Source organism: Hydra vulgaris, chromosome 13, assembly GCF_038396675.1.
Source record: "Hydra vulgaris chromosome 13, alternate assembly HydraT2T_AEP".
Lineage (NCBI taxonomy): Eukaryota > Metazoa > Cnidaria > Hydrozoa > Anthoathecata > Hydridae > Hydra > Hydra vulgaris.
The window spans coordinates 3,865,248-3,886,512 of NC_088932.1; the positions used below are offsets into that span (position 1 = coordinate 3,865,248).

The 21,265-nt window shown below is 27.5% G+C and overlaps 2 protein-coding genes across 3 annotated transcripts in view; one reads left to right on the forward strand and one right to left on the reverse strand.

The window, feature by feature from the left end:
- LOC100198355 (interferon regulatory factor 5) overlaps positions 1–19,536 on the reverse strand; it is an 80,799-nt gene extending 61,263 nt beyond the window's left edge. For both annotated transcript variants that reach the window (XM_065814944.1, XM_065814941.1), the window contains exon 1: positions 19,411–19,536. In XM_065814944.1, the coding sequence (XP_065671016.1) occupies positions 19,411–19,447 (37 nt within the window). In that variant the 5' untranslated portion in view covers positions 19,448–19,536. The remainder of the gene's footprint in view (positions 1–19,410) is intronic.
- Positions 991–17,304, forward strand: LOC100201914 (uncharacterized). Its single transcript, XM_065814940.1, has 9 exons — positions 991–2,464; positions 4,629–4,818; positions 4,935–4,966; positions 5,154–5,505; positions 5,608–5,654; positions 6,035–6,095; positions 6,215–6,246; positions 15,934–15,973; positions 16,454–17,304. The coding sequence occupies exons 1-9, from the start codon at positions 2,273–2,275 to the stop codon at positions 17,089–17,091; spliced, it is 1,584 nt and encodes a 527-aa protein (XP_065671012.1). The 5' UTR covers positions 991–2,272; the 3' UTR covers positions 17,092–17,304.
- Positions 19,537–21,265: the final 1,729 nt, after the last annotated feature.

Genomic DNA, 21,265 nt, shown 5'->3' on the forward strand with positions numbered 1-21,265 from the left:
TTTATAAATTTTGATTTTTAGATTTATAAATAAAATTTGATTTTAAGATCTATAAATAAAATTTGATTTTAAGATTTATAAATAAAACAAATTTAAAAAATGTGTAAATTTCCGAACTTATGAAATTTTTTTTAAAGGGCTATGTTATCTCATTTATATACCTTTAACATAAAGTGTGATTACATTAATTTGATCGATCTCTATAATGTTATACAAACAGCCGTTAGACTACCCCAAACCCTATTTGAGGGGGAGGAAAGGGGCGAACGAGTTTCGGGGGTTAATTTATATTTTCAGGGCCTCTTTTGCAAATTTTAGATTGTTTTTTTTTAATAATATTGAGTGGAAAATTTGTACGACTGTAAAATAATAATTTATGCCTTAAAAACAGGCTTCGGGGGGCCTACAATCCAATAGTCACTGTATACAGATTAGTGCATAATTTACAGACGTCCTTATTAAAAACAATTATAACTTAAATTGTGATTTTTGCTGATATTTTCGTCAGGATTTGGTTCCAAATGATTTTTTTCTATGTTTCAAATAAACTCTTTCGGGTGCATTTATCATCTAAAAAACTATCTGAAGTTATCTAATATCTTAAATGTTTGTGTTTAGGAATAAAAAATTAACGCCAAGAATTAGCGCAATATTTTTATTCATTAAAAAGTTTGAATCACGCTAGATAACGCCATAAAAACAAAGATGACAATCTTAAATAGATTTTAAATAGACTTGCAGGAAAGTATTTTGTTCTGTGTTAATTTTTGAAAAAGGCATACTGATATAATTTAAAGTACTTTAAGTTATAAAAAAATCAACCAATAAAACCTTATTTATTGTATAAATGCGTCAATAAAGGCATTCTCTTTAATCTAGAGACATGAGGCGTAGTAATGGGTTTCGTTTTCACTTTCGAAAGGTACGAAACAAAATCTAATGATAGCAATTTCTAATATGCAATTATACTTTTTATTTTTTTTTTCGCCATGCTTTAATGACTGCACTGATTGATCTTGTTGATGATGCGTTAAAGACAAAAGACGCAAGTTTCCTGGTTTCTTGTTTTTATGTTAAGATAAAGTATTGAGATATGTCTGTTGCAATGTAGCAGCTTGGAATAGTATAAAACGTTACATAATACAAAACGTTGTAACAACAATGATACAAGTGGTGTTAATCAACGACTTATTGATTAATAATACTCAATGAAAATTTATTAGTGTTATGATATATATAGTTTTTAAACAACTAGATTTTCAATAGACTTTTGATAATCTAATTACAGTCAGATTAATTGTTATGGTTTAATTTTTATTACTATTACAGACTGTCTGACATTATCATTGATTAGAATTTATAAATTTAAAATAAGTTTCTTTTTTTTTTACATTCTTTCTTTGTTGCATTCTTTGTAGTTCTAGAGTATGTGTGTAGTAAATGATTTGGGATAGGGTTATTGCCAGTGATACATAAAGATAACATACAATAAAAAAAACATTCAAAAAGGCTTGACAAATAGCTAAATAAAAGAAAGGGGAATGACCTCAAATAGTAATATAGTTATGATAAGCATACAGGAAGAGAAATTTTGTAGTGTTTAATCTGTTAAGTTATATCTGTTTTTTCCATTTATTGAACAAACTTTCAAAAAAGTTACCGTTTTAATTAGTTTAAGAAGTTCTAAAGCTTACATAAGCTTTTTACATTTACAACATTGCAAATACGTTTTTGTTTTAAAGGAAAAAACTATTAATCAAAAAGAAAGCATTGTATAGCTCCCTATTATTTTATAAATATGCTTTTCTTTAGCTATCATATATGTTTGTTTCTAGACTATCAAAAAAAGACATAATTCTCAATTTCTATGAAAAGGAAAAACTATTAGAAATTTTTTTTTCTTTTTTTACATCAAGTAAATAGTTTCATATTAACAACAATATTTTACAAAAAAAACTTACTAAGGTTTTCATACCTCTTTTTATAGTTTTATCTCTGTTACTCATAAAGTTGATTTTATTAAACATTTATTTAATATCAATTTAAAAATTACTAACACTAAACTTGGTTTACAATCTATTGATTAATATTCACTATTGTTTTACAATATTTAAATTGTCTATTTTCTATTAACAATTTTATGTTATAAATAGTAACATGTAAATGTAATATTAAAAATCAAAACAGTTTTGCCTAATATTTAAAAAAATAATTGATACATTAATTATTTGTTTAATTTTTTTTTCTTCACATTTTTTTAGTGTTAGTTATTATGAATTTTCCTCAAATAGAAGATGATGATCCCTATGAGAATAATAATCAGCCACGTCAGCGTCTTCGCTCGTGGTTAACTAATCAACTTGATATTGGACAATGTCCTGGATGTCAGTGGTTGGATTATAATAGAAAAATATTTAAATTGACATGGAAACACTATGGTAGGCCAGGGTTTGATCAAGAAAATGTAAGTTTAGATAGGGAGAAAATCTTATTAATAGTTTTTTCAATAAAAAACCTTTTAAAATGTTTTTTTGATTATTTAATAAAAAAAATTTTCAATATTTATTTTTTTATTATTAATTTAATAAAAAGATTATTTAATAAAATCATTAAAAGTTTGTTATTGCAAATTTATGTTTTAAGACACGGTATGGCCTTCCACTGATATTTAAGGTTTTGAAATATCTCAAAAAGTCTCTTAAGTGTTGACTATAGTTTGTTTATTCAGCTTTTGTCAGCAGAAATTTTTATTTAAGCTACTGCCATAATGTATATATGCTAACTTTAGATCAGCTTGATTTTCTAATAAGTTAAAAAATAAACAATAGATTTATTTAAGAGATTGAAAGAGTAGAGGGCTGCCACTTTGATTTAATATCATACGTTAAAATCTACAATTATTGGCTGTGTTGCCTAATAATTGATTCAAACTTAGAATATTGATTCAGTATTCTCTGTTTGATGAGTGCTTTCGGGCTCTTGCAGTTTTTAAATGCTCGCCAAAAAATTTCATGAGTGTTTTTAAATTGCAACAAATCTTTTTTCTTAAATAAACTCTAATTAAAGAGTTACAAAAAACTAATGTTATTTAAAATCGCGAACGCCAGACAAATAATTACGTTCCGGACAGCGCTTTTTCTTGCACTGGTGGTAAATTTCAAGCAGAGAAGACTATTGATTCAAACTCGGTTTGAAGTTTTATATGTTTATACTTAAAAAAATTGTTGCCTTACAGCCTTGATAGTTGAAAATGATCTTTGGCAGTGTTTTTGAAAATGCAGAAATTCCTTCCCCAGTAAGGAATTCTAACTTTACTGGAGAACAAATACCAGTTAAGCTATTGTAAGTTTTTTAAAGTATAAAAATCAATTTTTATACTTTAAAAAAAGGCCCATTTGTAACGCTCCAGCTATTGTATCTAAAGTGATTTACTGCTTAGACTCTTCAGCTTGTTGTCCGGACAACATATCTGTTATAGTCTTGCAGAAGTATTTTATGGAGCTGTTGTTATATTTTCCATCTGTAAATATTTTTAAAAAAATTCCAGTCCTTTAATTTGTGTTTTTGTAGTTTTTAAAAAACAATAAAATTTAATTAGTTTTCTAAAATAAGTTAAATGGTTTTTACATTAAGTGTACTTAATTTTGTCTTCTTTAAACACTAAGAGTCTTTAAGAGCTGTTTTTTACCGCAAATGGTAAATTTAAATGTCAAATTATAGAAACATATATACTTTTGCTTGAATGAAAATGTCAATGTGTATAAAGTTTGTGTTTTTTTTTTAATAATTTAAAGGACTAGAAAAAATTTTAAAACTTTTTATTTTATTTGATAGATTGCCTGCCTAAGATAAAACCTTAAGTTAATGGAGCAGCACTCCTCTCATGTTCTACCTATTTGTCAGTCAATGTAGCAGCACTCCTTGCATGTTTTACCTATTTGTCAGGTCAATGTAGCAACAGTCCTTTAATATTTTACAAATTTGTCCGTCGATGTAGCAACACTCCCTGCATATTTTGAAACATCAATTAAAAAAAACTCTCTAGTCATAATTTTTATGGTTTTTTAAAAAACAATAAAACTTAATGTACTTCTGCATTTTTTTAATTGTTTTAATGATTAAAACAATTGTCTTAATGTTTAAAATGTATTACAGGGTTATCTATTTCCGGATATTTTTCCTGACTCTTAGTTTTTCTGGATATCCAAAACATTTTTTCCATACGTACAAGTTTAGGTGTATATTTTTGTAATATACTTCTTTTTTAAGCATTTTCACTCACCACTCATACCAAACTAAGAACTAAAAAGTTTGAGAAAAAATTATAAACAATTCAGCTAAGAGGAAAATATATTTTAAATTTTTTACCCGAACACTTTTCCAGATTTTTTCTTTAAAGCTACAAAATATTGAATTTAAAATTATAAATAGTAAGAAAACTTTGTATTTATGTTTTTAAAGTCAAATTTTATGAAAAAAAGTTTTTGTTGTTCTGTTTTAAAAGTCAACATTTAGATTTAATTTAAAGCTAACATAATGCAAACTTTTATCATCCCTTGAAAATTAAATTATTTTTTTATATAAGCCTTTGCTTTGCTCTAGTTTGATTTATGATCATTTTTTAATAGGATGCAAAAATGTTTCGTGAATGGGCTTTGCATACTCGACGATGGTCACCTGGGGATCCACCTGATGTTTCTACTTGGAAAACAAGATTTCGGAATGCCTTACATAAAATGCCAGACATTGAGGAGATGCATTCAATGCATGAATTGGAAGGAAGTGAACCTTATCGTGTTTATCGCTTTCGATCTCCTTGTGGGTTTTTTTCTTTAATTTTTTTTTTTTTTTAATTTTTAAAGTTTACTTGTTTTATAAATTTAGTTTTAACTAATCTTTATTTATTGAATTAAAGTTGATTTTTTTTTTTTAAGCGGAGGTAGAGAATTTCAGAGACAATCAAAGGGTATTTCTTTGTTTATCTTAAAAATTCATTAAAACAACTTTAGATACTTATTTCATATCTTATAGTTCATCAAAGTTTTTAAGTTTATCGTAAGTTTTAAATGTAAAATCAAATTTGTGTTTCTGTGTGGTATTTCATGTATACATTAGTTTGTAGATAAAGAAATATTAATATAATATTTTTTAAGAATGGTGCACTAGTTCCTAATTCTTATGCTTCAAATCAAAGTGTTTCGACCGTTACTCAACATTCTTCAGTACTTCCTATGATGTTGCCTAATAATTTGATATCATCAGTGCCCAGCATTGCTTCAACTTTTGTGCATAAGAATTCCACAACTCAAAGTAGTCATTTATCCACCTTTCCTAACCAGATATTTTGTCCTAACATAGAAGCACCAGCTTTGACACCTTTTAATGCAGTTTCTAATTGTCTTCCAATTGCATCACCTTATAACAACCCAACTTGTGCATCACCTTATAATGACTCATCATGTTCATCGTTTGATTCCCATCAGTCATATAACTCTCAAAATAATTGTAAGTATATATATATAGTTTTTTTTCATTATAAAAATTTTTTTATCAAATTTTAAAAACATTAAAAAAGATGAGTAATCAATAAAAATGATAATTTTTTAGCTACTCCAAAGATCGAAGCTATTAAAAAATTTCTTACGAAGTCTGAGGTATGTTTTTTAATCTTTTTTATTTTCTATTTTATCACATTTGAAAATTTTTTGTTTCACTTTTATTTATTTAACTCATTTTTTGTTTTCACATTTTAGTTTATTTATTTAAATTAGTTTTATATTTGAGGAATTAAGGCTCCCAAGCCTTGGCAACAGACTAATTAGAGAAAAATGTTTTATAAAAAAACTAACCACCTCTGGGTAAGAACATATGGTTTAAAATATTGGTATAAAAAGAGAAAGGGAAAAAAGAGAAAGGGATTGAAGAGAGCTGGAATCTAGCTGGAAGGAGCGCCCAGTTTAAAAAAATTGTTTACATGTTCTTTTATAATATAAAATGATACTTTTAAATGAAAATTGAAAGTTTTGAATTTTAGCACAGTTGGAGTGAAGATATAGCTGTGGTGAATGGAATAGCAAATGGAATGAATGGAAGTGGTATGTATAAGAACGTTTTGCTTGCAAAAATGTGTTTTGATTCATAAACTTTAAATGCTTGTGGGGAATTTTGTTCATTATTTCTATCTCTTAAGATATAATATTTATTATTTTTTTAGTCGAATTTGAAGAAGTTGTCCAAGATTTAAATGTAAGATACAGTTTTTACTTTAAAGATGCACATATATATATATATATAGATATATATATATATATATATATATATATATATATATATATATATATATATATATATATATATATATATATATATATATATATATATATATAAAGACATCATTAACAAGATATCATTGGTGTATGCTTTTGGTAGTTTTTGGTACTTTATTTAGTTTTTATAAAATAAAATCTCAGTTATTTACTTTCACTTGATTTGGTATGATTATTAATTTTGTATCTTCATATGCTAATAAGAATTAAAGATGTTTTAAAAAATGGCAAAAAAGAAAATAGATCAAGTTCTAATATATATATATATATATATATATATATTATATATATATATATATATATATATATATATATATATATATATATATATATATATATATTAAGGTGGTTCTAAAAACAACTTTTTCTGAAAATGACTGCTGGCACCCCCTGAATATGTTGAATATAATTTAAAAAATGCTAGATTTAAGAAATTTTTGAATAAAAAATATTTTAAGGGGTTGCTACCGACCCTCGAACATTATATAGGTCCCTAATATTATTAAAAAAAAAGTTTTTTAAAATTATGTCATGTTGGGTCTCAAATGAAGGGAAATTATATAAAAATATTAATCATTTTATAAAAAAACATAGATAAAAAAAAATTATAATCAAAAAATCTTGTTAAATTTTTCATTTTTAGTTAAAAAACGTAACTTTTTGTTTAATAAAATCTAAAATAAAAATTTAATTATAAAATGATTAATATTTTTAAAATTTTTATATAATTTCCCTTCATTTGAGACCCAACATGACATAATTTTAAAAAACTTTTTTTTTAATAATATTAGGGACCTATATAATGTTCGAGGGTTGGTAGCAACCCCTTAAAATATTTTTTATTCAAAAATTTCTTAAATCTAGCATTTTTTTAATTATATACAACATATTCAGGGGGTGCCAGCAGCATTTTCAGAAAAAGTTGTTTTTAGAACCACCTTAATATATATATATATATATATATATATATATATATATATATATATATATATATATATATATATATATATATATATATATATATATATATATATATATATATATATATATATATATATATATACTTGCATATTTAAATACAGGAATGACGAAAATGTTTAAAAAAATAATGTTTGAATATTTCTTTTTTAAATTTACAGGCAATTTTTTTAAAATAAAAATAAGTACCTTTCAATTTAAAAATATAGCAAATCGCTACTAATTAAATATTATTAAAATATATCTTTAATAAATATATTTTTAAATGAAAGCAAAATATTTCTAGTACAAGGAACTGTTACATTTTCTTGAAAAATACAAGAGCTACTACAGAATTAGGGCTGCCAATTTGAACTTTTTTTAAAAATTTCGAACTCGAACACTTTCGAACTATTTAGGAAAAAAGTTCGAACTTTTTCAAACTTTTTTAAATTTTTTATAAGTTTTTATTTATTTAAAATTGAAAACAAAAGATTACAAGTAAAACATAAAACTGTTAGTTTATCTATAAAGACTTTTTATTTGTTTATAAAAGTAAATGCAAGGTATCACCCTGCAACCAGTTTCTTTTTCTATGTAAAAACAATCCAAGGCTAGAGAGCCCTTTCATGAGATCATACCATTTGAAAATCATATATTTTAATAAAACATTTTCAGTTCTTTAGCTAGAGTCTATTCTTTGTTATAATTTCTAATATCGTTATCATTTTTTGGCTTTTTTACTAATATTGAGTCTATATCTCTAAGCTGGAATAATCTTTGAATAAGATTAATTTGCAAAATTTTCTATATTATTTCTTTTTATTTTGTTCTCAAACTGATTACCTTGACTTAAAACAACTCGGTTTAACAAATATATATAATTTTTATGTACGAAGTTATTATTTTGTTAATTTAATTTTTATTGATGTTTTTACATTTGAGAACCTCTATTTTGTGTTTATTTTTAAGTGTCTTGTAATAGTGCGTGTTGAGGCACATTTTGCTCGTTGCAGGTTTTTGCAAAAAATGAAAATACTCCTAAACTTCATATCTTCTAGATGTGTTAACGCTGAGTAAACATTTTTGTTTGAACTTCAAACTCTTAAGAATTATAATTTCAAACGTAAATAAACAGTGGTCAAATAGTGAAAAAGTGCCAGCCACTGTTTAACTACTTTTTAATAGGAAAAAACCAATCCTATCTTAAATGCGATGGCGCTACAGGTGATGTAGTTTTGATTATATTTTTAGAGTTTCCAGACTAACACAAAACAAAAAAAAGCAAAAATATTCAAGTTTATAATTTTTACTTATATTTCAGCTTGTTTTACAAAAATTAATGAAAAGATTAATTTAAAAGTTCGAACTATTAGGAGAAAAAGTTCGAACTTGAACGTTGAAATTATTGCATAAAGTTCGAACATTCAAACTTTAACATGTTTGAACTAGATGGCCCTATACAGAATACCTTAAATCATAAAAATAATTTATAATTACAAAAAGCTGGATCATCATTAAATTTAAAAATTGTTAGTGTCTGACTCATCTTCTCTTAGCTACAACAAAAGAGTTTTTAGCAAAGATCTAACAGACTGTTTCTTCTAAGCTCCATTCCTTTGTGACAGGGACTAGATGCTCAAGTCATCAATGTACCTTGATCATTCAGTCCCTGTCACGCAAGATTGTAAGACATGTAAGCAGTTCTTACAATTCATCAATCCAGGATGTTATTCACTGCAAAAAAAATCAAGTACAAGACCTTTTCTAACTTTTCTTGCTAGTTTCTTATTCTTATAGTTTCTTAACTATTTTTTGAATGACTTTTCTGAAATGCCTCAAACCTTGTTTTTTGCTACTCCAGCTTCTTCATTAGTCAACTCAAAAGAAAGAATGCAATTTTTAATAATTGCATGTTAATGGGAGAAAATTTTGTGAAGTGTTGGAGGAATTAGATACCAAGGGGGTTTAAGAAGTAAATTATTTCAGTTTCTTTGCTGGATTCTCCAAACTGTATCAATAACTGCATCAAGTTCTAAGAACAGAACTTGACAAATCTCAGTTGTCCCTTAAAGTTAAGAACAGTTGTTTTAATTTAAAAAATGAAGAATAAGTTTTTTTTCAATTTTCTTAATAAATTCCTTGGGTTTAAAAAGACTGTGCAAGCAACAAAAATTGGGATGAATTGTGAATCAGCTCCATCTTGGAGCTGATCCACAATTCATCCCAATTTTTGTTAAAACTCTTCTTTGACAATTTTTTGCTTCTTCAGTTGATTTTTCTCTGCAAGAGATAGGCACATATGAAATACCTTTATGTCTTGTTTGTACTAGATGCAAAGAAAAGCCTTAAATGCTTAAATTCTATGTGCAGAATGCTAGCACCATATTTCAAGAAACCATTGTTATATGTGCAATTACAAAGTGAATTAGTCATTTGCTGATAGAAAACTGGGTAAAAAGCTGCTTTTAACTTTTCTATTTAACATTGTAACAATTGTAACAACAGTAACATAACATTGTAACAATTGTAACAACAGTAACATAACATTGTAACAAGGCATAAGGTTGATGGTTACCTAGAAAAAAAATATTTTATCTTTATGTACATTTTTTTTCTTGTTTTAAGAGTACACTACAAACTTTGCATAAATATTTCTCAAGCAATTTTTTTTTTTTTTTTTGAAACATCTTCACTTCCAACAAGGCTTCAAGCAACCATCATTAGAGTTAGAAGTTGCTGGAAGAGAAAATGTGAAGTTTATAGAGCAAGATAACGGTTGGCAGGTGACTTAAAAATATTGCAAATTATATGAATTAGGAAAACAAGATAAAGTAAGTAAGTTTAAAAGAACTGATGTTCAAGGAAAAAAACTGGACGAACAAGAATTTTTTGAGCACTTAAGAACAGTAACAGTAAAATGATGAGACTTAATTGAAAGACAGGTAACATGAAAATAAATTATAGTAAATGGTACAAGAGACGCTAGCTCTTTAGAGCAGTGCCCATCATAGTATTAATAGAAAAGAGAAAGAGAAGCAACATTACGACGATATGATAATGGTTGGAGGTGGGCTGCAAGAGTATGTCCAACTGTTTACGATGTGTTTTTTCACCTTGTCTAAAAGAGAGGGCATCATTGGAAGAACTGCCCTAGATATGGCAACAGTATTTCATACAAGGACAGATTTAAGATTTATAGAGATAAAGAATAGAATCCGGAGTAAGAAAGTGGTGAGCATAATAAAGAGATACTAATTTTGCAATTGATTTGATATATAGTTTCCAAGAAAGATCAGAGTTAAGAAGATGATGGGTAAATGACTCATCGAGTACATTACCATTCATTAATGTAGGAAGATATAGATTATTGCGATAATTAGATGTAAAAATTTGATTTTCTCTGAGTTAATGTTCTCCAGCCACTGTAAGCTCCATGATTTAGCAGAAGTGAGATCCTTTTCAAGCTCAAATGCCTCCTCCAAGCAATCAGAGAGTGTTGGTTTCTTATCAAGGCAAGAATAAATGGTATTATCATCAGAGAACAATGCCTCCTTAGATGAAGATCATTAATGTAAATTAAAAAGAGTATAGGTCCAAGAGTAAAACCTTGAGAAACCCCTAAAGTGACATGATATGAAGAAAAGTGCTGTCCATCAAAGACAACTTTATTACTATGATTGGTAAGGAAGGATTCAATAATCTTAAAGGTGTTACCTGATACACTGTAAGTAGAAAGCTTATGGACAAGACCAGCGTGCCAAACTTTATCAAAAGCTTTAGAAATGTCAAGAACAATAGCCTTAACCTCTCCACATCTATCTAATGCACGATAAAACCTATTGGTTATTACTGTTAGCAAATCAGCTGTAGAATGAGAAGATCAAAATCCATATTGATGATCAGAAAGTACGTTATTAGATTCAAGATGAGAGATTAAGTGTTTGTTAATTAAAGATTCAAAGACCTTATGATAGGAAGAAGACTAATGGGATGGTACTTAGATGAATCAGATCGCTCTCCACAATTTTTGAAAATAGGGATAACAGATGTCGTTTTCCAGCAGGCTGGAAAACAAAACTCTGATAAGCACTTGTTGAATAGTTTTAAAAGTATAGACAACAGCTCCGGAGAACACTTCTGCAAGACTTTAACAGGTAGTTGTCTGGGCCACAAGCTGTAGAAGAGTCTAAGCAGGAAATCAGTTTTGATACAGAAGCTTTAGTGATACAAATTTCAAGCAAAAGATCAACCTGTTTGTCACCTATATCAGGTGTAATGCAGCTAGTGGAATCAAGATATGATATTGATTAAAAGTTTTTAGCAAATAATTCAGCTTTGTTTTCACGTGAGTTGACAAAATCTGAACCATACAAGCAAGGTGAAACAACAGATTTGCCCTTATTATAGATACTGTTAAAAGTTCTCCAGAAGTCACAAGAGTCTAATTTTTGAGATGAAATACGAGATTTCATGACCAGAGAATAGCGAACTTTGGCATTAGACAAAACCTTTTTACAATGGTTTCTAGTAGTAATAAACAGACGTCTGTTTTCTGGAGAATTGTTTTGCTAATAGATATAAAATTAATGGTTACGATTGGAAATTGCAGCATCGCAATGCAAGAAAAAACCATGGAGAAGAGCAAAGCTTGACTTGGAATTGTTGAGAAGGAATAAAGGATTCCATGCCAGCCTGAATCTAAGAAGTTATGTAAGAAGCACATTTTCAGCAGAAAGACAAAAGATTTCTACCCAAGGGCCATCACAAAAAAAACCAGAATTTTTGCAGTTAGCTTTAAGGTAGTTTTAAGAGGTACGATGATTAGGGGATAAAGAAGAATGAGTTAATAGTTTTAGAAACACCTTGTAGGAGAATGTGGACAAATTAAGCACAGACTAGGATCAGAAAAAAGACATAAGTCAAGTAGAAAAGGTATATGATTCGGATTGTTTGGAAAGCGAGTTGGAAAATTGCCTATTTGAGTTAGAGGTTGAGAAAGACAAAAAGATGTGAGTCTTAGCACCTACAGAGTCACTGACACTAGAGCCAAGCCATTCAGTGATGAGCATTAAAGTCATCAATAACAATGATATTGGCTGAAGTATAAAGCGAAAAGACTTGGTCAATTTGATCAAAAATGGAAAGAGTGCAGTCTTGAGATGAAGGAGAGCGATATAGAACTGAGAGAAAAGGGATAGAGTGAAGTGGTGCTAAACCAAAGCACATAAAAAAATTTAGATTCAAACCTAGTTTTCTGACAAATAGGTGAATTCTTATGAATGTAAATGCCCGGGCCAAGCATATGACTATTGGAGTCTTTACGAATTAAAGGAAGATAACCATCAACACTATGATCAAAAAATGAGACAGCCGAACTCAAATTAGTTTCACAAAGAGTTACTAGGTCTACTGAACTTTGCAAGAGATATGACTAAACAAAAGAAAAGTTACTTAGAAGACCACAAATATTAGTGAATGATTTAGAGAACTTGGTAATAACAATGGTTTTTTGTGTTTTATAGTTTTTAGTACTTTAGTCATTTTTCAAATTTGGTTAATTTAAAATTTTTAAATTTAAATTTTTAAAATTAAATTTTTTAAACTTGACTCAAAACACAGATAGTACTCAGTACACTATTTAATGTCACTATTTAAGTTCATCCAATTGCCTCATTACTATTAATTAGCCCTATGCCGTAACAAAGGGCTCCAAATGTGGCCTCGACAATGCACACCAAAAATACAAACAAGGACACCATCCATGCGCAACATGGCACTGTTAGTACTGTTTTTAATAATGTTAATTTAGTTTTTAACTATTTAATTTTATTTAAGTTTTTTTATTTAAGTTATTATTTTATTTAAGTAATTTAATTTAAGTTTATAGCGTTATCAAAAAATTGATGCAAATATTTTTTTTACAAATAAAGCAAAAAAAATATTTGCATCAATTTTTTATAATCAAAAAATTGATGCAAAAATTTTTTTTGCAAATTAAGCATGTGAAAATAAATCTGCAATTTCTGTTTCAATACAAATTCAAAGAGACCTACAGGATTTAGCACTGATAGGAAATATATTTCTTTAAAAGATTTTAGAGTTGTAGCATTTCTCAAAAACTTGTTTTGGAACCATTTGGCTGACTAAGTAGGATCTTCCATCTGAAATATTACCAGTCTTGTTTTTTACATGTATTTAGAAAAAGATCTACATTAAGACCGAATTTGTAGTAAAACTCAATGTCAACTTTAGCAAGTTCACCATTTTTAACTTCTCTTGCGAGTTTCTCAACCATTTCTCGAACTTCAGAGTCTTCAATCTTTTAAAAAGTTTTATTTTGGTTTGATACCTATTGTTTTTAAAAAATAGAAAAAGAATGAATGTTTTTTTTTTCCTCATTTAAGATATAATAAAAATAAAGTTTTTTACTAAATTACTTTTACTAATGACTTTTGGTTAACCTTAAGGCAAGCTATAAAGGTGTGTTCTAAATGATTTTATAATGGAACCAGCACTATGTAAAGTGCTTTCAATTTCGTCTGGTCTGCATTGCAACTTGGCAGCAAACACCTATAGATAAATTATAAACATAAAACATAGATAAATTATTTATTGAAAATAGCTATAAAGTTAAAATGATTTTAATAGCCAGGTGTTAATTTGGCATTTGATATTGACATTTGAATTTGAGCATTCCGTCTTCATAATGCTAAAGAGATGTTTTGAAACATGATTTTCTAATATATATTCCCAATTATTGCAAAGGTATTTTCTTCAATGTTAAAGGCTCTTGTCCTAAAATTGCCTCGATTGCTCTGTCAATTAGAGATTCGGACTGCTGAAAAGTAAGGTAGGTTGTGTATGCAACAAAATTGCTCCTGGTTCATGGTTGTAGCGCACATGAACACTTGTTAATTGTTTTTCTCGAAAAGATTCAATTTCTGTAAATAGTCTTCCAGATTTGACCATTTTTTGTTTAGTTTTTGATTTAGGACTAAGCACCCACAAATAGATTTACATTAAACGAATAGCAAATTTTTAAACTTTAGTACCAAAGTTTTATGAATATTTGCTATTCGATTTTGTTTAACTTCAATTAATGAAGTTAAACGAACTTGGCCAGTGCTTATTAAGGACTGCTAAGAATATTTATGTAATATAAAAGTCACGTTTTATGAATTTAAAAAAAATATGTTCTATTGCTTAGAACTAGATTTCATTGTTGCTTCATATAGTGATGGTTGAATGATACTGTTGAGAAGACTTCCTGGTGAAGTGGGTTTCGTCATTCCTAGAAAGCTTGAACATTTATATTTTTAAAGCTAGTTAATACGGAAACTGTTGATCTTATTTTTTAATCTTTTAAGTCTTTAATATTATCTTTCTCAGTTTTGACAAAATTTTTAGTCAATCTCAGTTTTGACAAAATAAAGTTTTCTAAAACTCTTAGCTGCTGGGTTTTTTTTTTCAGTCGAGTGAACTCTACTTTGCTTCATAACCATAAAGAGCTCTTTTTTAGACACTGTAACATCCTGCATAAAAGAAATATTCTTCTTAATAAAAAAAGAGGGCCGCACAGATACTATTTAATTTTAAAGCAGTCTAATAAAAAATTCCTTTATTTGTTTAAGAACTAGTAATAAGCAGAAAACCTGCAAAAATAAAGGTTAACTTACCTTGTTTTCCTCTGCCCTGGATTAATTTGATTTTCGTTAAATTTTCTTTATTTTAGTTTAAATGAACTATCTTTTTTCTGCTAAATTTTTTTCTTATGTGTATATTGAAATCAGTCAAATAATAAGTTATGGCATAATCATGAAATCAAAAACTTACTATGTTAATGATAAAATACTTACTTTCATGTATTAAAAATAATCAAATAATAAGGAAGTTATTATATAATTATGAAAACAAAAATTATTGCGAAATTTGATAATAATTTACTGGCATTCGTATCCATGTACAAAAAGAACTCATTTAGGTTTCATTTAGGGTAAACATCTTTTTGTTTTAAGTCAAGAAAATGAAATTGTGTGTGAAATTCAAGTAACAAACTTTTTTATTTTTTCTGTCAAAATACTAGAAATTTAGTTTATTGACACAGAAAATAAAATTGTGACTCCACCTAGTGTTTAAAAGTAAGGTGAAATAAATTTGTGGCTCCACCTAGTGTTTAAAAAAGTTAATTTTCTCAAAAAAGTACAGTAAATTTTTGGGTTTAAATTTTTAAAAGGTTTACAACAATGTTAATAAAAGAAAAATTTAGTGAAAAAAATTATAAAAGTGTATTTTTTTGTGTAAAATTTCTGACGTTCACTTGTTTGAGTTTTTAAGAAATTTGTTAAGTAAATAGCAAAGTGAATTGTTGAGTTTTTAAGAAGTTATTATATTTTTTTATTTTTGTTATAATTTTTTTATATTTGTTATGTTAGCTTAAACAAAGTTTACAAAAAGTAAAAAAATTTGACATCATCATTTAAAAGTCATAGGCATGAAAAATTAAAAACTTTTCTGAAAAAAAAATTTCTGATAGATTTCCATAATTATTTTTAATGAGTTTCTGAAATATGTCTTTATTTCACATTCGTACAACAATTTAAATATTTAGCATTTATACTGCTTCTTAGTTTCATTGTATCTATTTTAGAGCATTCTTGAGAAAATGGTCGGAGAGGTTGTAAATACTGGTTAGTATTTTTTAAATCATAGAAGTGTTAATATTTGCCAAATTTACTTAAATGTGTGTGAACTTTTTAGCAGAAATTTTTAAGAATTAACACACTTTTGATTTTATTAAACAATAACCATGATCAATACTTGTTGATTGTCAAGTTTTATGATTACTTTTTATTGTACTTATAGTTTTTTTTTAAAGGTTTTTTATTTAATTAAAATATTATGTGTTTTCTATAGCATAATAGTTATCGTCTTTGAGACGAAGAATATGAACTCATATTCGTTGTGTCAAAGATAAATCATTCATTCATTTGATATCAATGATCATTCATTTATCATATTCGTCGTCTCAAAGATGGCTGCTATTAGATGTCTTATAGTTATCTGAATTTATACATCTAAAAGGTGTTAACATTTTAAAAGACGTGTTTGTGCTGGGTAGAGGTTATAGCTCCTTTTTTTTTTATCATTATATTTCTTTTTCTCTTTAGCTATATCAATAACTTTGTATTTTGCTGACCGAGAAGTATTAACAAAAGTTGTGAACAACAGTAACGGTGTACGAATTGCTTATAAAGCTCCCCCTCCAGTACCTATTGATATGGGTAGAGAGGCAGAAGCGGAAAGTGTTTTGTCAGAAATTTATGGAAATTTAAATGCTGAACAGATTTATTATCCTCATGGGCATGATAAAAATACACAAAATTTGCTTGAATGGATTCAAAGAGGTTTGTTAATTATGGTAGATCAAAGAGGAGACATTTACGCCAAAAGACTTTGTCAAGCAAAAGTTTTTTATGCAAAAAGCCCGATGTCTGAACCTAAAGGTCTTGTCAGATCAGAAAAAACTCTTATATGGAGTTTTGAAGATGACTTTTTGCATCAATTTAAAGCTTACAAAACCTCACAAATAAATATAGCTCCTTCATTTGAATTAGTTTTCTCCTTTGGTCAAGAATGGACACATGCATCTCATTTGAAAGAAATGCTTATTCATTGTTCCTTAACTCATCTTTTGTCAAGGAAGATGTTTAAAGATTTCAAAGAACAGAAATTAGTTGATGTTCAGATTTCAACCCAAGATCATCTTGACATTTTAAAAGATAGTTTTGATAAATTTGCTTTATGAGAGACATTGCAGAATCAAATGCAGATTTGAAATATATATTTATTGAAATTTTGCAGAATAATATATAATATAATAATATTTGATTATTTTAATTCTATTTATTGAAATTTTTATTATAAAAAATATATTTATCTTGTATAAGTTTATAGTTAAACTTACTTCATGTACTTTTCTGTGTTGTCCATGGTAATATTTTTATCTTTCTTTTTTTAATTAATTTGAATTTATTATTTTTGTACTTAAAATACCAAAATTGATCAACGAATTTCTAACATCCCATCTTGAGACAAATAGCTTTTAAGATCATCAAATCATTTCTTATGAACCGCTTTACTAAAGTCATCCTCAAAGACCAACACTCTTCTTCATTTTCAGTAACTTATGGGCTACCTGAAGATCCTATCTTTAGTCCTGTTTCGTTTATTATCTACATTAATGATATTGCTGACAAGTTGATGACTCAACTTTATGCTCCTGTCTTGACAAAAAGTCTTCTTTTTTCAGTTGCACAAAACAGGCAGCTTATCTTGAATCTGACATTTTGACATGCTGCTGGAATAGTTAAACTACACATAGTAGTTAAGGTGCTTTTCAAGAAATTGCTGTCAGTGGGTTGCTAATTTAAAGAATCAAGATATTTCCGTTAAATATCTGATCTGCAAGATAGACGATTAGATTATTTCAAGGAAAAACACCAAAAATGTCACTGTGGAGTGCATGCAATCTTTTAAAATTTATTTTATATATAATATACTTTTCAAGGTTTTGTATTATATAATTGCGGTTTATTTTGGAATCCTAACTTTAACTTTAATTTTTAGACCGTTGAAATTTAAAGTTCTTGAATGTTATTTTTAAGTGAAAACTTTGCTCGGTGCTGGAATTATTTTAACTATTGCAAAGACATTTAGACAATAGAATATTCAAATAGAATATTCAAGGTCAAATAGAAGAAAAAGAGCTATTACTACTAGCATATAATTTCTTTTACCTTAACTTATTAAACGGAATCTTATAAATTTGAGTGAAAAAATGTTATATTTTTGTACCATACTTTCGTCTCCTTAAAAAAATAAAAAGGTCCTAAATTTCTATGATATTTTAGGACTTGCAGATTCTGGTGAAGGGGGATGTACAATCCCCACCCCTGGGTCCGTCGCTCATAGTTCAAGATGGATCAAGAAAACTTTGAGCTATTATGTCCTGCAATGTCGTGCTTGTTATATCATGTTTACAGCAACTTACAAGATAATTTAAGCTACTGCTAGCATTTGCCATCGCTCCATCAACATTATAATAAGAATAAAATAATTTTTTGTCTTTGATAAACAACACAAACCCAGTGGCACGGGACGTAAAAAAGACTTTTTAAACGTCTTTTCATCGTTCAAAAGACGTTTTTTTTAGATCCTGTGCCCCACTGGTAATATCATTTGAAATACTAAAAAACATATAAAGTTATAACCTATAAGAATCCTCTACTCTGAGGGGACGCTTGTGGCTCACCAGAGTAGAATTCCAAAAATTTCTATAAAATTGAAGAAACATAAGCAATATGAAGAAGATTTTCCTCAGAGTTAATGGTATACCTTCAGTCGGAGTTAAAGCACTTTTTATATAATATAATTTTTCTAATATTTCTTTTTTAGCTTAAACATACCCAATAACACTGAATAATAAGATTTAATAGCATCATCAGAAATATGAACGTGTTTTCAATTCACGTGTTATATATTTTGTTTTTAATTCAAATATTTTTTTTCCATTTGTTTTTATGCAAATTAGTGTTTTCCATTTTCGGAAAAAATTTAAAAAATACAAGCTTAAAGATAAAAAAGTTACTTTAGTCAGTAAAAACAGTTATCTCCTTTAACTTCTATTAATTCATTAACATTTTTTAACTTTTTTTAATCATGAATGTTACTTTTCTCATTCATCTTTTTTATTTTATTTTATTTTTTTTTCTCCTTTTTATCTATGTGAAATATAAAGCTTTGATTGCTAGCTCCTCCTTGATTTAATGTTATTTTTAACGATTGAATTAAGCGACAAAAATATTAGAGAATAGTTAGATATATTCGATTACCTATTTGAGTATCGTCGTAGAGTATATCTGAGCTTTTGTGAGTTTGTCACTTTAATTCTCGATAATTCTTGCATTCCATTAGTTTTAATTTTCAAACAATTAAAACTTTCAAAGTTTCTAATTCTAGTCATGATTTTTTTTTATTTTTCAAAAAATTTCTTTCTAAATCTTAATGTTAGGGTTGCAGTTTCTGAATTCTTTATAAAAAAAATATTTTATTTAGAACAGCTTACTTTCACCGCAAAGTCTTTCAAACTCTTCCCATAACATTTAGAGTTTAAAACTCAACATTTGTTAAAATCAGATTGTGCATCTAATCAATATATCCAAAATTTACGAACGCAGTTTTTAAAGGAATTCTAAAAATTTTATTGATATCGGATATACCCCTAACTGAATCAAAAGTCATTAAAATATTTGAAAACAACCTTAACATAAAAAGAGTTACTATTGAACGTACTCAAAGAACAGGAAAGATAGAATTTGGATATTCTTAGAATTTGGCTATTATTATAATATGGCTATTATTCTCAGATATTTTGATAAAGATATCAAAATACCCGAGAATAATAGCCATAATGTTGTAAAATTATAAATATCAATGAACGTTTTTGAAATTTTAAAGAACGCACATTTACTTCAAGGAACGGGTATTTAAAACGTGCTCACAAAATGAGTGTCAAAGTAGAAAAACAGTTAAATAAAAAAAGTACTCGTTGATTTTTATTGGGTACTAAGTAATAATGTTAATACATTAATATAAGAAGATAAAATATTTCAAAGAAGTTAATTTATTCCTGTGGGTATCTAATAAAATTTCAAACTTTTGTTTTGGTGGTACACATAGGCTTGCGCACAGAACAACAATCAACACTATTTGATGCTTTTTAAATGAGACTTTCAAATCTTTAATGCCTCTGCATAGTTTGTTTGTTTTTTAATTTTTCGTGTAATAGTTACCCAGTACTTCGCAATAATTTATAATACTGGACAGTTTGGAGGATTTGCTATTTTAGATAACTTTCAGGTCATTTTTTTTATACCATCCCATAGCCAGTTTGCTATAATGACTTTATGATAAATCAGGCCAGAACACATGTCTACTATCATGTGATTTAGTAATTAGGTAAAAAACCTTTTTATTAACACTTTTTTATTAACATAAAGTTTTTGGTAAAGTTTTTACCAAGAAGTGTGAACTTCGAAATATAGGGTGCTGATTTTTTGTCATACATGCAAATTGATAGTTTTCCAAATCGAAGCTTTTTTAGCAAACTTATCATTTTTTGTGTATTAAAATTTCTTATCTATTTTTCCTCTATGTTTGGAATTATAATAAACAGCACCAGGAATTTGCTGATGATCATGCTTCACATAAGTTTCATCATCTTCAATAATTTAGACTTTTTTAGAAATAGAGTTGTCATACAACTTTTTTCAGTGGGCTCTTGCTTTTTTTTTTTGAATTTCAGAACGGTTAAGCACTCTTTGTGAAAACTTGAAAAACATGTTTATACCAAACTTTTACAACAAAACAATGAGAAAATTCTTATATTTTTGTGCGTTCCCTTAGTGAGAGGTTTGGATTATTCATAAAACAGTGAACCAGTCTTCTAACTAGTTTTTGTATCTTGAAAAACCTCTTTTCCTCCTTTACCAGATTTGCATTTGATTGATTTTGTTTACGAAAAACGTAAAACAATATGACTAACAATGTAACGGGTGATGCGGAAGTTATCGGACAAAATAAAAACGTCAATAACTTATTTATAAATTAAAAAACAAACTACTATTATATTTTTTTTAAATAAAGCACTTATCTTTTAATAAAAATATATTATTTTTTATATGAAAAAACACCACCATCTACAATTGATCTCAATTTTGCTCTGACGCCTTTCATATGCGACTGTAAAAAGTTTAAATCAATTTCTTGTAGTTTTAGTTTAATGCGATCAATCAAAACTTGCTCTGTTGAAGCTTGCCAATCTCCCTCGTAAACCTTCTGTGCCAAATGTCCCAAAAAATTTTCAATTGGTCGTGCTTGAGGCACATTTGGGGGATTGGATTCTTTATCAACGTAATAGA

Bases quoted from the DNA above. Each gene is read 5' to 3' on its own strand.
- LOC100201914 (XM_065814940.1), top strand. From the start codon at position 2,273: ATGAATTTTCCTCAAATAGAAGATGATGATCCCTATGAGAATAATAAT. The intron at 4,967-5,153 runs GTATTTCTTTGT...ATATTTTTTAAG, and splicing joins ATTTCAGAGACAATCAAAGG to AATGGTGCACTAGTTCCTAA. The intron at 6,247-15,933 runs GTAAGATACAGT...TATCTATTTTAG, and splicing joins AAGTTGTCCAAGATTTAAAT to AGCATTCTTGAGAAAATGGT.